The 15,746-nt window shown below is 43.1% G+C and overlaps 1 protein-coding gene across 3 annotated transcripts in view; it reads left to right on the forward strand.

Annotated features, from left to right (window-relative positions):
* The window catches only part of GRAMD2A (GRAM domain containing 2A), a 141,683-nt gene that overhangs the window by 65,768 nt on the left and 60,169 nt on the right, over positions 1-15,746 (forward strand). For all 3 annotated transcript variants that reach the window (XM_030187812.1, XM_030187796.1, XM_030187804.1), the window contains one exon: positions 7,732-7,830. In XM_030187812.1, coding sequence (XP_030043672.1) covers positions 7,766-7,830 — 65 coding nt within the window. In that variant the 5' untranslated portion in view covers positions 7,732-7,765. The remainder of the gene's footprint in view (positions 1-7,731; positions 7,831-15,746) is intronic.

A 15,746-nucleotide genomic window follows, 5' to 3' on the forward strand; every position in this document is an offset into this window, starting at 1 on the left:
CAGTAGACACAAGAAGCAGACTTCCTCCCTCTCCAGTTAGATTAGGTTCTCTTTCAAGCCTAGGGAACAGAAGACTGACTTCAGAACTATTCTCTGAGGGCTTTTCAAACAGCTTTATGGTGTCTTTGACAAACTTTTTTTGTTGGCCATTTTTTTTTGTCCAACAAACTATACAGTTTAATGACCAGCAAAACCACAAACTAGTATATTACTTCGGAGAATATTTCCCCCGTCCCCTTTAGTTTTTCCAGATTAAACCCTGCCCCATGTAAGGAATACAGAAACTTTATACTATTATACAATTTAGGGATGTGCACAAGCCAGAACTCTTGATTTCATTTGGCATTTTTTTTTCTGATTTTGGGTGGTTTTTGATTTGTTTCACACTTTGTTTTAATGGAAATTTTTTAGTACCACGGCTTTTTCACGTGCACTAATTAACTGTTTACTAAGCCACACAGCAGTGCTGACACAGCTCATTCAGAGTGAATGGACTGTGTCGGCATTACCGCACGGCAGCCAGTAGTGCGGCTTAGTAAACGGGTGTTAGTAAATGTTAAGCTGAACACAGTGGGCTCCAAGAGTGGGTTGAGAGCCAAACTTTATTGAAGGACCCAACATGGACCATGTTCTGGTGGAACGCCTGCGTCAGGGGTTGTCGGTGTTAGTAGTACTAACTGAATAATATCTCGCCTAATGCTCTAGAGCCCTGGCAGTGTTTTTTTTTCCCCCCCCCTCAGCTGAGAGAATTGGCTACATTTCTCTTACTGTTATATGTGGTGGCATTGCCCGCTGATATTGAAAAAACAGCGTCTATTATCCAGACATTGATGGCACCTGGCTCAGACATTCCACTGAAATATGGCCCTTGTCAGGTCCTTCAGTAAAAGTTTGGCTGTCAGCCCACTCTTGGAGGCCTATTGTACTCTGTGCTCGGCTTTGGATTCCCTCTCTCCTGTTGCAGTTCATAAGTTTAATGCAGATTAAATCTATTTTTAGCCTGCACTAAAATTTGTAAGGCACACTAATGAATACAATAACATTTATTTTAAGTCAATGCTTTACATATCTGTCAATACATAAATCAGGGACACAATTGTGTGATGTTTGCAGCTTTTACCATTTGGTTAGAAATGTGGGAGTGAAATCTGCAGTAGGAAATCTAGTTCTGTTAATATACCCTATATTCACAGAAAATTCCCCAGTAGTGATGCAGAACAAAACCAATATGTTTTCTGTTACTATTTACCATGCAAAAAGAGAAAATTCAAATTCCACTGTCACCTTAGTAATAGTAGGAAAACAAAGAGCAGTGGTGGCCAAAGGAAGTGGAGACTTGAGCCACAGGTGCCACATTCTACAGCCACCTCCGCTCATGGTTTCCCAGTATAAGGTCTACAGAACTCTTTTCTTTATCTTAGTATTTCGTAATAGCAACAGTAACTACCAGCAAGAAAGACACTCAAAACCTATATAGCAAGCCTGCCTTATCACAACATTGCTAAGTGTCAACTCTAATGACAATCCAACTTATGAAAAATATTTGAACGAGTGCTAGAATATTAATACCTCTCACTGGAAATAAGCTAGATCATTGGAGATACCCCACACATAATCAGAATCACTCAAGTTCTAGGTGCAGATTGTAACCCCTCTTGGATAGGGAAATAACTTGAGTACCTGAATGTAACTCGTCTTGACCTCAAATTTGAAAAGGGTGAGTAGTTTAAATATAAAATACAGAGACGGGCCTTTACCAAATGCAGAATAAATGACTATAGGTTATAAAATGTGCAGACAAAAACTGAAATGGAGACCCCCAAGAAGTCAGAATGTGTATGCAATACAATGTTGGAGATACAGAATCAGATTTCTTATACTATACAAAATGCAAACTTAAGAGGCACGTATTCCAGTGGTGTAGCCACAGGTGGGCCTGGGTGGGCCAGGGCCCACCCACTTAGGGCTCAGGCCCACCCAACAGTAGTACACATTTAGTGGTAGCTGGTGGGGATCCAAAGCTCCGTCAGCTGAAGACTTCCGCCTAATGGGAACAAAAATGCTACTCTCAACAATACCGGAACCTGCGCATTCTCAGTTTTCAGCGCATGCCTTCTGCAGACTGCCAAGGTGGAAAGACGCGTGTTCCTGCCAGCTTAGATATTTTTTTTGGTGGTGGTGGTGGTGTGGAGAACACTTGGTGCCCACCCACTTCTTGCCTAGGCCCACCCAAAATCTGCTGTCTGGCTACGCCCCTGATGTATTTCAAAGTTCAAGTTTATTAAAGAATTTACTATCTCGCTGATCAAGCGAATGGCTTAGTCTAAAAAAAATATAGAGAAAGGGGAATAGACATACCAGGAACAGTAGGAAAGAGAGGAGAACTACAATGTCTGCAAGAGTGAAGAGGGGAGGGGGGAAACACAAATGGGTAACTTGTTATCCAGTACACTGCCAGTAGGTCCTTAGGGTCAGCCATAAGCGTCTGTAAAAAGAAAAGTTTTAAGATCGGATTTAATTTAGAGAGGGAGGGAAGAATTGAGTGGTAGCTTGGGCCCTGGACTGAAAAAGCACCGAGAGGTGTCATGGGTTACCTCACAGAAGAAGGGAGTGATGAGTCAATGTTCTGAAAACTATAAAGTTGTGGAGGGGCAGTAAGGTGTTAGGAGACAAGAAAGGAAGGAGGGTTCAACTGAGGTGCAAAGTCTATAGGCAAGGACATGGAGTTTGAAAGTGATTCCCTGAGTGGCAGCCAGTGGGCATCTTTCAGAAGGGTGTAGTGTCATTGTATTTCCTGTGTCCAGTAATTAACTTAATGGCTGTGTTTTGGATTATCTACAAACGTCTGAGTTCTTTTATTTTGATGCCTATGTAGAGTGCATTACAATAATCAAGCTGAGCAATGACTAGGGAGTGAATTATGATGTTTAGTGCAGGACATTCTGACCATTTAACAAGAAATAAAATCCTTTTCCCAACTTTTGTTGTCTGGACATTTTTTATCATTGGCCTGGCTCTTTTTTTCTACTTTCTTTATCAGGCTTCTCCCCTATTCAGTTTCCTGCCTTTCTGAACTCAAGCAAGGCCTCTTTCCATCTACTCTCCCATTTAATCCCCTAGTCCCCACTCCAAACCTAACCCCAATGTTATCACCACGTGCCCACTTTCTTATTGAATGCATCCTTTTTTACCTCTCCTCCCCACCCCACCCCCAAGCTTGCAGTCCCAGAGGCAGCCCTACCCTCGCTATTACTGTGTACTGCTCTTTCTGAGCGGGGTACGTCTCAGGCCCGGCTCTCTATTTTTTTGCTGGCTTTTCCCTCTCCTGTCTGCTGAGGGTCTGTGCTCTCTGTATCCATATTTCTCAGTCCCTCATTTCCTTTGTGTGCTGTGGAGTACAGCCTGATGTGTTTCCTATAGTTACCTCTCTTAGTTCATTTTTCCCTTGTGTCCTTAACGAGCACTTAGTGTGTTTGGTGCTCTAGTCCCTGTGGGGATCCCTCGTTTTTTTTTTTCTCCGTTCCTTGGGTTTGAGTCGGTTCCGGTTAGGCAGTGAGGCCCGTATGACTGTATTCTGAGTGAGTGGGTTCCCGATAGGCCGTGAGGCCTGCCTGAATGCCCTATCTTCCCCTTTCTGGTAGTGCAAGTTGGTCGCGTGTATGTGTGCAGGGCTTGGTAGCTGGGGTAGTGTATAGTACCTGTTCGGTCCATCCTAGGCCTTGGCCTAAAAGCTATACTAGGCCTCGGCCTAGGCTCAAGGGCTCAAGACCAGCCTAACAAAATCGACCCTTACACATGTAAATACCACTGTTTAAGGAAAAAAGAAAGAGAAAATGAGGGACGACCAATCAAATTCCAACTCAAGGGTAACTTATTTATTTGAATGTAAAAAGACAAATATACAATAAAAGTAAAATGGACCTTATTGACAATCAACTTGTTAAAACTCAACACAGGCCTGCATTTTGGCGCAGAAGGCTCCTGTCTCAGGAGTCACAAGTAATTCGATTTAGTTGATTTAATTCAAGGACGTCGCTCAATAAACAAAAAGTGGTACCATCAAGGCTCAAACAATCTGTGAAACAGCAATATAGAGAGTCTGTCTGTCTTCAAAATTACCTATGCAGGAAAATCACGGTAAGGCTCACTGCAAAAAACACCTGTAGAACTGGCATCCAGCATTCAAGCTATCCACAGACAGCACCCCTACAGTTGACCCCCCCCCCCCCATCTCCCTTACCACCATCAGTGGACTGCACCCACCCAGGACCATTGAATTACTGATTAACACCCCCAGGTAGGTCCCAGGGGGTCAGGGGTAAGAGGGCAGGGTTACTACCTTCAGGGAGTTGGGGGTGTAGACCTTTGGATAGTAAGTGTGAGCTGGGAAGAGGATTGCACATCAGATTGGATGTAAGAATGTTGGGGAAATAGGAGCTCAGATCAGGAGAATATGAGAGGGATGTCACGGAGGGTGCGCTGCCATGGCAGTTCTATGATTTATTAATGTATGTATGTATGGCTGGGTCTGCACTAGTTTACATGTAATGGAAGATCTGGCACTGCATGGAACATGGCGCTGTACATTAATTGTCAGCCCTGTGTGTTAAAAGCAGGGCAGATGCTGGACACCTGCATTTACTACACAGACTTTGTCCTTACCATGCGCTAAGGTTTGCAATTAATGCACAATTAGTGCAAAAATGTACTGCACTTGGGCCCTGTTGGGTTCAGTGAGCCGTTTCTAAAATATGCAGGAAAATGTTGAGTATCCTGACTTGGACATCCCCTTTCTGACCTTAATCCTCTTGGGGCAATTCTATAATTGGACATCTCCTTTATATGTGTCCTGATTGCTGCTTGGTGAGTTTCAAGTTTCCAAGTTTATTTGCACATAATGGTCATAACACAACTCTTCCGTTCTACAATTCCCTAATGTGGTTGTGCCACATGAACTTTATCTTACCACGGCATCACCTTGTATTTGTTCACACCGGAGCCTGCAAAGGCCGTTCCGGTACTATGTAAGCCACATTGAGCCTACAAATAGGTGGGAAAATGTGGGATACAAATGTAACAAATAAATAAATACCTTTAAAATCCGATATACTACCCATTTGGGAAACATTTTTAGGCGGTTTACAAAATTAATTTAAAATAAATATGAAAGGAATGCCATATCTATAAAGGTGTCTGGGCATCCAGATTTTGTTGTAGAACCCAGCCTTGGTGAGCCCTGCAGTTACACCAGTCATGAACCTGGTGTAATTGTGGGCATGTGTGACTTACTGTTCTGTAAATCATGTGCCTAAATGGGAGGCATGCCCATGCCCCTCCCACTCTGCCCACTTTCCGCCTGTGCCCTGCCCACTCTCTTCCCTAGTCCCACCCACTCTCCGACTGTTTAACCCATGTCCTGCCTACACTCTGACCATGTTCTGCCCATGTGAACGCCCCTTTGAATTTACATGCTGTGCCACTTGCACGCACACTTACAGAATAGCGCTCAGCTGCTTTGCTGCAACTTAGGCACATAAGTGTACACTTACCTGAGAAAGCGCTGGTGCTCTGTATGTTTACATGTGCAAGTGCCACATATATGTGGGCCAAAGTTATAATACATGAGGTGCAAACTCTATGATGTCAAAAAAAGTTTGCTAATAAATAGAGACGTGCCACAGAGGAGTTATGTAATGAATTATAAAAAAGAACCTCAGATCTTAAAGTAGCGCCACACTTGCTACGGAGGAATTCAATAGTGCCTTATAATTGGTTCCATTCAATGTAAAATAAGAACAGTGAAAACAACCGTCTAATAGAGAAAAAAAACTGTTCTCAACCCCCCCCCCCCTTTAAACAACAACACTCTGTGACCCCACTCTAAAACTACAAAAGTACTGCTCCTTCACTATAAAATCTTTAATTTTAATCAAATCCAATTGATTTATTATGTTTTGGGGTAGTGAGCCCTTGGGCCACAGTTGTAGGCCCAACTGCAGCAGACAGGTCACCTCAAGCGCCTGTGATGAGAGACAGGATCCAACAGCTAGTTTGGCTGAAAACCAGGAGCAGGACTCAGTTTCACAGGCACCCGGGACTAGGCTAGACTACCCTGGCAGGGACCAGGATCAAGGCTCGGCTTGACAGGAACCAGGAACAGAACTAGTCTTGAGCAGAAACCAGGGGTGCAACTTGGCTTAAGCAGAAACCAGGAACATGGCTTTGGTAGGAACCAAGAACAGGACTCAGCTTGAGCAGGAACCAGAAATGCAGCCCTCTAGCCCCCCCCCCCCCCAGTAGCCTAGCACCCTCCCAACCCCCCCCCCCCCCCATACCTTGAAGATGGAGGAGGCAGTAGCACTCCCTCCTCCTTCCAGCACTACCTCCAAAATGGTAGGGAAGCCCCGCCCAGCGCATCCCAGGATGCACTGGGCAGGGCGCCGCCATTTTGGAGGTGATGCTGGCAGGAGAAGGGAATGCTACTCATCTTCACGGTACAGGGTTGGGGGCACTAAACCACTGGTGGAGGGCTGGAGGGCCACCAAACCTCCAGGCCTCAAGCTGTCTGCGGGGATGGAGACTGGGGGCTTTTGTCTGGGGGGGCATTGGGGGGGCACTAGACCACCTGGAGGGCTGCAAATCTGCTGGACCTCCAGGCCTCTAACCCTTTCTGTGGGGGGTGGGAGGGCTTATGTCCAGGGTGGGATGGGGGCTTGCAAACATTCAGATACATGCTGGACAGGGCTCCCCATTGCTCTGCAAACCCTAACGCCAGCTCTAGCTGGCATTAGGGTTTGCTGTGGCACCAGCACCTCTCTATCTGGGGGGGGGGGGGGGGGGGGGGTTGGTGGCTCTGGAAGTCCACTGGACCTCCAGCCCCTTGCACTAGTATGTTTGACAGGTCCGGGCTTTTGTTTCTTTGACAGCCCGGATCTGTCAAACAACTTGTGCGGGAGGATTGTGCTTTGGGCATATGCCCAGGCACAATCTCCCGCAGAAGTACCCCCATGATCAAAGCTAATAACGAGTATAAATTTGCATGCTATTAGCTTCAATCATAGTGACGCTGTGTTCCAGCACTAATTTTACAGTGCCGTTTGGAACGGTGCAGGGAAATTGATCATCTAGTTTTAAATAATTTAAAGATATGGAGTTAAGTGACTCCCCCTCCCCCCCCCGATCTCCTGGAGGGAGAAGCGCTGGAAGTCTTCAGCTGGCAGGCATTGGGGATCCCCACCAGCCACATCACTACTGTGCTGCTGCTGGGTGGGCTTGGGCTCATCCGTTGCTACGCCATAGGCAGGTACCCAGCTATAATATTGCCGTACTTATGCAAAATGAGGCCTCACAGCTGTACCACAAACTTACCTTACAGGTTTTGGTTTAGGAAAGGAAAGGTCTAGGGTGGTTTGAGAAATGAACATCTAATGAAGTGTGATACCACTCAAGCTGTGTGCTGTCTCTGAATTTGCATGCAGGCATTGACTGACTCATCTAGCAGGTGTATTTATTTTTGCGTACAAGTACAATTTGCAGAAGAGAAGGTTCCATTCAATAGGGGTGAAGTACTGTAAAGCGATGATGAATTCATCTGCAAAATGGATTTGGATAGTCATTTGAATTACATAACTGCCTTGAATAGTTCTCTGCCTCTGTAGCTCCCTTCTCATCATGGATTGCAAACCTGATAAGTTAGGGATGCTTTACTGACAGATGTTTACATTCTTGCAGCCCAAAACTAACACAGGAGGAAAACCGTAACACCATGTACCAGTCAAAGAAACTGGAAGCTTCTTCTGAGGCAGGCAGCTGGAACTCTTTACATAGCAGGTGAGAAGGATGAAACAATGTCTCTCTTATTAATGTAACTGGAACCACAGTGCTCACCTTGTGAGATCACTGATTGGTGCTGTAGTCTAATAAGCCTCTGTTCTAATCTGTTCGTAGGATTCAGTTCTAGGAAGTGTTGATACAAGAAGAAAAATGTGGTGGTTATTGTTCTAATACAATAATTCACAATTTTACTGTTACGACTATTTGCCAAAATGGTTTGTTGTTCTGTACTGTAAAATGTAACCTCTGTTTCCTACCAGGGAAAAGTCACAGAAATGTGTTTCCACATTTGTACATGACATTTTGAGGGTAAATTTATATGAGGGCACCTGGTGTAAGAGGGCAAGGGGTACTTGCTTAGGCACTATTTTATATAGACACACAGGTAAAGTTACCCCCTCAATGGGTTTCATCACATACTTTTTAAAACTTGTAGTTTTGCTATCATTGCCTAAGCAATTGTAATATTATTTTTGAGGATACCTTCCTAAAGACTGTCATTGAGCAATCTAGGGGAAATGCCAGTTAGGGAAACAATCTCACTGATTTCAAAAGTATATTTCAAAATTCATTACTTAAGAAAACTCAATAGATTTCAAAAACTATAATATCAAGGGAAACAGACTGGCTGGACCGTTCAGTTCTTTTTCTGCTGTCATTTATAATTTAGGCCTATTACTAAGCTGTAATAACACAATATACATTTGAAACCAAAATCACTAGTCAACATGCATCAAAAATATTTTTTGACAGGATGGGCCTGAATTTTTTTTTTTTTTTAATGGTTAAGCTTATTTAACTCGGCAAAACATTTCAGTGCATCACCAAGAGGTTTCAAGAAAACATTACTACAACAAACCACAATTATCCCATAATGGTGATTCCAAATTCAACTGTGAAATTATGACACTTTAGAAATTCTGTTTTCAAGTAGCCCTTTTCACCTCCCACTTCTTAAGCTATGCTATAAAGTCAGCCTTGGGTTCTTAGGCCACTAATTCCTCTGTCCCCCTCCCATCTCCTTTGCTGTCTGTCACCCCCCACCATCACCACTCTATCCCACAAACTCCTCTCACCACCTGCCCTCTTCCCCACCAAGCTGGATCATGTTTCATTCACTCTGCTGCAGCATACAAATAATTCAGCACCTCACTCCTTGGACCTGGGTAATATCAGCATATAATCTCCTCATTGTTTCATAAATCATTGCTATGCTTAGTCTCACCTGCCACTCCCATTTTCTTCATCACCATTAACTGGTGTAATGAAGCCCTCCAATACCAGAAGAAAAATGTATCAGGGGTTATCCATATGCTTAAAATGGTCTTTTTCTCCACCACCCAAACTTTTTTGACCCATATCCTTCATCTCTTACCCTGATTTCCAAACCCTCTTCTTGGAAGTCATATTAGCCTCCCCCCCAAACCTGCTCAAGAAAACACGCACTGCTTGCCAAAATGCTCATTCTTTGTGCTTCCACATGCTGCCACACACACACAAACAATCTGATGTTTGCATTGCACTTAGTGCATAAGCTGTACATGGAGCAAAGACAGCCCTACATAATGTTATATATTAAACCTCACATAAAATTGAGCATACAGTAATAACTGTGGGATCTGTGCCAAACTGCACAAGATATCGTCTCTATACAGTTCAATCCCCAGCTCACTATTCTATTACGCTGGCATCACCTCACAATCTTATAGGACCTTGAGCCAATCGAAGTATGTCATAATTGGGTTACTCTAACCTTTCTCATTTCCCCAGACAGAAAATTCTTCTAAGTATGAACAAAAGTCGTTCCAGATTCTGTTCTTCCCTAGTGTACTCACATAACTATGCATTTGCAGATAGGCAAAGTGGTCTTTGGCTGGAAGCTGGTACCATTCTTTCAACTCTTCAAATGACGGGCCTCTTTTTTTAACAGGGTGCTATGTGAGAAGTCTAAAAAGATGCCTCTTGTAAGCCTATTTATATAAAGGCCAATAGGAAATCAAAACGTGGCTTTAGAGAAATTTTTTAAATTGATGAACAAATCAACTATACAATTCCCACAAAGCTCCCTCTTTAACAAAAAATAAAAAAAATACAAATAAAATTGGACCAGCAGAAGGTGACTATAAAACTCAATAGATGCCATCACCAAACAATTTATCATCAGTCCTGATAATATTTTTCTTTTACTTATTCTGTTGTCCATGAATAATTATTTCTATGTACAGCACTGCTGTATCACAAATTCATTTAAAGATCAAATCTCAACTATAGAAAAAACATATCTTTAGAAGTACTGTCCTTCCAATACTGCCATTAAAGGAGTTTTCCATGACATGATATCCCATTTTGGCAATCTGAATTAGGAAAACTAATCTCTTAGAAGGCAAAAAAAATTGTCCAATTTAAATATTATGCCAGCTACCTACATCTTCTAAGAGGCCACAAATAATAATTGTGATGGTATCTTATGTTCTAGAAAATATCACTTGATGATGTCATCCATTCAAGGTCCATGTTTAGCCCTTATGGAGATACTGTACTCAAAATGAATATCGAACGATTTCAAAAATTCAAATATCATTTCCGATCCCCTCCCTCTCATCCAATCTACACATAATCACTCTCCAGTGAATACCTGTATGATTCTTCTCAAGCCCATGATGTACTAAAAGTGGAGTGAGGGCTTAATTGTGAATACGCAAATTGTTTTCATTCAAACAATGGCGAATAAAGTGAGTTGTCCTACCCACATAAATCAACTCACAACAACAAAAAATTACACAAACAACAAGCAAAATGGTGCATGTAGTATTATATCTATAAGTAAGCCATACTTTTATCAGACATTTCCAAAATATTCCTTTTTAAGTGTAATCACATGAGTTACAACAGCCAGAGCTCGCATGACCCAATATTTCCAAAAGTTGTCTGATCCATCTGGGTGTAAGCCATAAATTCTCCAATTGTTTTACTTTTTTTGTAAGGCTATAATCGGGAGCTCAGAAAAAAAATCTCATACAAACGCAAGTGTCAATGGTTGTAAATAGATCTGATCATTTGTGCAGATCATGTATATAGAAGCAAAAATGGTAAAATATCCTTCTTTTCTTAGCTCAAATGGAACCAGATCTTGCTCATAGATACACCCGCTTTACTACATGAAAGAGATAATCTTTCACAAAAATGGTGCATCAAAATTCTTAAGTGAGACTTAAACCTAGCTGTGGTGGAAAAAATGGTGCAGTCTTAAAACCTGACTAATTGGCAGAATGGCTTTAAGCTGAAATGAAAGGAAACTATATGGAATCTCAAGTAATTATTTTGTTCCAAATTTTTATGATAAATTGTGGTATATAACAGCCCTTCGTGATTTTATAGACATTCATATTCCCTGATGCAGATCATGTCAAGAGGGAATCTCCTTTAATGGCAGTCTTGAAAGTACTTTTACATAGATAAGTTGTTTTGTATATTTTGAAAGTTGAGCTTTGAATATGTGACATAATGGTGTGATACACAGAGAGATTTGTTTATTACTTTGTATTACATATCAAGGCTTATATTCCACAGTCACCTATCCAGTTCAGTGTGGATTACAAAATATCGAATTCCTGACCAGTACTGTCACGTCTGTGGCAGTGCCCCCTCTCAGACTCACCTTATTTCCTGTGGTCAGCTTCTGAGCTGGCTTCTGTTCTTTGTGAGTTAGTTCTGTCTCTGTCTCTGTGTGCTGGCTGCATTAGATTGTCTGTGTGCTGTCACCCATTCCAGATTTCAGCCCAGTCCGGATCTTCCGGGCTGCCAGACTTGCTTGCTTGGATTGAACCTACACAGCACCCGTGGTTTCCTGGTGATTGTTGCAGCTGAGCTCCAGGTGCTGCTGGGCTTATTAGCCATTCTGAAACCTTGCTGCTTTGCCTTTGCATTGCGTCTAAGGCCCTGGTATGTTGGTGCTTGTTGCCATAGGCGGTCGGTGGCCCAACTGTTTGGGGAGGCTAAAGGGGGTGGGGTTAGGGGTGGGGCAGGGGTGGAGCTTAAATCCATAATTGTCTGATAACACGCAGAAAAAATAAATAAAAAATAAAAGTCACAATACCTTTTATTAAATTTAGATAATAGATATGTATCATATGTCAAAGAATAAAGTGGTTGCTCAAAGCATATTCTAACCACAATCGCTCAACTGCAAAACACTATGCACAACTTTGTCCAAAAACACACTCAGAACCTTACTGTACCATAAATATTACACTGGGCAGAACCTAATACACCAATATACCACCCATACGGAAAATGCAGACCGTCAACAATATGAAACAAGGGATCATATTATCACAATTCTCATGTAGAGCCACAAAACACCCTAATTCATGTTTAATGTGGGATAAAATGCCATAAATAAGTAAATAATTATAAACTTTTAATGTTGAGCACCTGATTCTCAAAGTGGACATATTCCAAACACTATAATGAAAATAAAATGATCTTTTCTACCTTTGTTGTCTGGTGACTTTTTCTGATCATGCTGGCCCAGTATCCGATTCTGCTGCTATCTGTCCTCAGTGCAGGTCAGGAAGTCATCCTCGTTAAATATCTCCCTGGCAACCCAGGACACCTCCAGCCAACCCCCCCCCCCCCCCCCCAGTAAGGTAAACAAACCATTAACCAATTTCTACAACTAGTTACACAAGGCTAGAGGGCTTTCACTGCAGCTCCTACTGTGAGGATGGAGGTAAATCAACAATTTAATCCCCTCAGAGCAGCTGGACTCCACAGCTGATCCATTCTGCTGCAGCAGGGGGGAGGCTTAGCCTCTCCAAGCCTCTTATACCGGGTGCCTATGCTTGTTGCACTTCAGCCTGAGTTTGTTTCCTTGCTCTTGTTCTTGCCTGAAGCCTTGCTTGTTCTAGTTAGTCTCTGTTTAGTTTAGGGTATTGCTTGTTTACTGTATTGCTTGTTTCCCAGTCCTGTGTTTTGTTTGTATCTCTTTCTCTAGTTCTGGGTTTATCTGTGTTTGTTCCCTGCTTCAGTGGCTGCTTGCAGCTTTCAGTTCAGTCTCCTGTCTAGCTGTGTTTGTTTCCTGTTTCAGTGGCTGCTCACAGCTTTCAATCCTGTCCTTTGGCCTGTCCTTTCCCTGCCTTGCTGTCCCTGTGCTGCCTAGCTGTTAGCCAGTCCTGCCCTGTCCAGTAAGTCCTGCCGGCCACCTGAAGCCTTGAGCTCAACTCTTCGTGGAAAGTGGCCAGGTGCAGGTGAAGCCTAACTGTCAGAGATCTGCCCTGTCTCCTCGGCAGTGGCCCAAGGGCTCACAAACCCAGTTTCCAGCTTTGAAAACGTGACAAGTACCAGTATAAACAAATATTAAAAATATCAGCAAACATAGATCATAAGAAAATTAACCTACTTTGAGCATAAAAGACCTTTTACAGAAAGAAACTGTTGAAATAAGTGTCTTCAAAACCTTCCTAAATATAAGACAATTTGACTCAAACACACAAAGAAACGTAATAAATTCCAGATTGCATAAACTTGTTATGAACCTTATGCTGTCAAAAAAACCATAACATTCAACCGCTTTTAGAGTCAGAAAACTGAGTAACATTTGATTACATACCATATAAAATTGACCACTTGCAGTCAACTCTATTAGGATTATCGGATATGATGGAACTTGCCCATGTAAGATTTTAAATATAATGATAGAGGCCATTGCCTCTGTCAGTAACCAATGAAAGTTTAGTAGCAATGGGGAAGCTCTGTCATAATGAGGAGCACCAAATATAACTTGGGCTGCAGTGTTCTGAATAATCTGTAGTCTATGAAAGAGAGATTTTGTACAATCTATATATATTGCATTACAGTAATCAACATATGCAAGTGAGAGGATCTGGATGTTTGAATTATTTTAAAAGATGGACTGATGGCAAATTGAGATTTTATAGACTTTTTATATTCACCTTCTGATAGTGAATATTTTTTTATGAATATTTTTATTGAAGAGGGAGTTTTGTGGTAATTACTCTATAAAGGCAACATAGCTGCTTATCTAACTTTATGAAATAGACACCCAAAGCCACCCCCACTAGCGTGCAAATTCCAATGCAAACATTTACACCTGCTTAAAAAAAGGTACAATTGTGTGTGTGTGTGTGTGTATACTCAAGCATGTGGCCCACATATAAGTATGTGTGATATTTTAAGTACGTATAAACATGTGCATAAGTGGCCATATAATTTTATAAATGCCTTTTGCTGTGGATAAGATTGTCTTTACACACAAAATAACCTTATAAATTACCCCCCGGTACTGGTACTGTGCATTTCCACATTACCAATCACTTAGCATGAAATTAGGCTGAGCACACAACAAACGTTACTGTGTGTCACATGCAAAGGTACACAAAGCAGCTCGTTAATGAGCAATCGAATGACCAAAGACCACAATAAATGTTGTAATGCAAATAAATTTCAGTATTTATACATTGAGATGAAATTAACTAGCCTCCAAGGCATTGACCATTGACTTAACCTCCCCCGCCCCCAGTATGGAATGAACTCTGTTAGACTTGTGAGTTCTTGTACCAAGTAGAGCGCTGCTGAGCCTGGTACTCGGACCAGGTTCCGCTTGGCGGCTGGACAACCCCGGGTTTCACCTGTGCTGACTGCCGTTCCCCAGAGATTGAGCCCCTAGGTATGGGCAGCCTGCAGGATTTACGAGACGGAGCAGGGAGCGGGGTGGTGAAATAATGGCCAGACAGGCAGCAAGCAAGAGAGTGATCCAGGTACAGGTAAAGTCAATAGGCAGGCAGCAGGTCAAGAGAGTAATCCAGGTACAGGCAAAGTTAGTAGGCAGGCAGCAGGTCAAGAGAGTAATCTAGGTACAGACAAAGTCAGTAGGCAGGCAGCAGGCAAGAGAGTAATCCAGGTACAGGCAAGGTCAGTAGGCAGGCAGCAGGTCAAGAGAGTAATCCAGGTACAGACAAAGGCAGCAGGCAGAGTAATCCAGGCACAGTCAAAGTCAGCAACGAGGGACAAAGTAGAGAAGAAGCACACTACTGAGCAAGTAACACCTACCAAAGTAGAAGCTGAAGCATGGAGTCCAGGAAGAGCTCAACTGATAGTGCTGGCATCTGACAGCAGGGACCAGCAGGGAGAAGGAGCACAGCCATAGTACAAGAGCAGGGGAAGGAGGAACCGGAAGACCAATAGGAGAGAAGCAAGGGAAGCCAGGCAGAGAGAGAGCAGCCTCAGGTGCGTGGAAGCAAAGCAATCAAGGGGCTTGGAAGCCAGGCAGAGAGAGAGAGCAGACCCAGGTGCATGGAAGCAAAGCAATCAAGGAGCCTGCAGCCAGAGAAGAACTACATACACATGGTTCAGGGCTGTGCGTGTCGACAGGACCCCGCGCAACCCGAGGACGCTGCTTGCGTTGAGGTAGGGGACATGATTGTACCCCCTCCTTAAGGACACCCCCCTCTGCCTAGGTCCAGGTTTAGATGGGTATGGAACTCCTGGATCAATTCAGGTGCATGAACATTGGCAGCGGGCTCCCAGGAATTATCCTCGGGACCAAAGTGCTTCCAGGATACCAAATAGAACAGTCATCCCCATTTGACATTTGGAGTCCAGAACCTCATCTACCTCGAATTTAGGATCAGGCTCTGAGTCAGGAACAATGATCTTCTTCGGCTCTGGGTGCCATTTAGAGGTTAAGAATGGCTTTAGCAGGGTCACATGAAAGGCATTGTGGAGCTTGAGGTTAGCTGGTAACTGGAGAAGATAAGTGACAGCTCCCACCCGAGATCGTACTGAAAAGGGTCCAATGTATCGGGGAGCAAACTTGAAGGAGGGTAAACAGAGCCTCAAGTATTGGTACTAAGCCAAACTTTTTGTCCAGGTTGAAAAATCGGAGCAGACCG

This window comes from Microcaecilia unicolor, chromosome 1 (genome assembly GCF_901765095.1).
Source record: "Microcaecilia unicolor chromosome 1, aMicUni1.1, whole genome shotgun sequence".
NCBI classification, from domain to species: domain Eukaryota; kingdom Metazoa; phylum Chordata; class Amphibia; order Gymnophiona; family Siphonopidae; genus Microcaecilia; species Microcaecilia unicolor.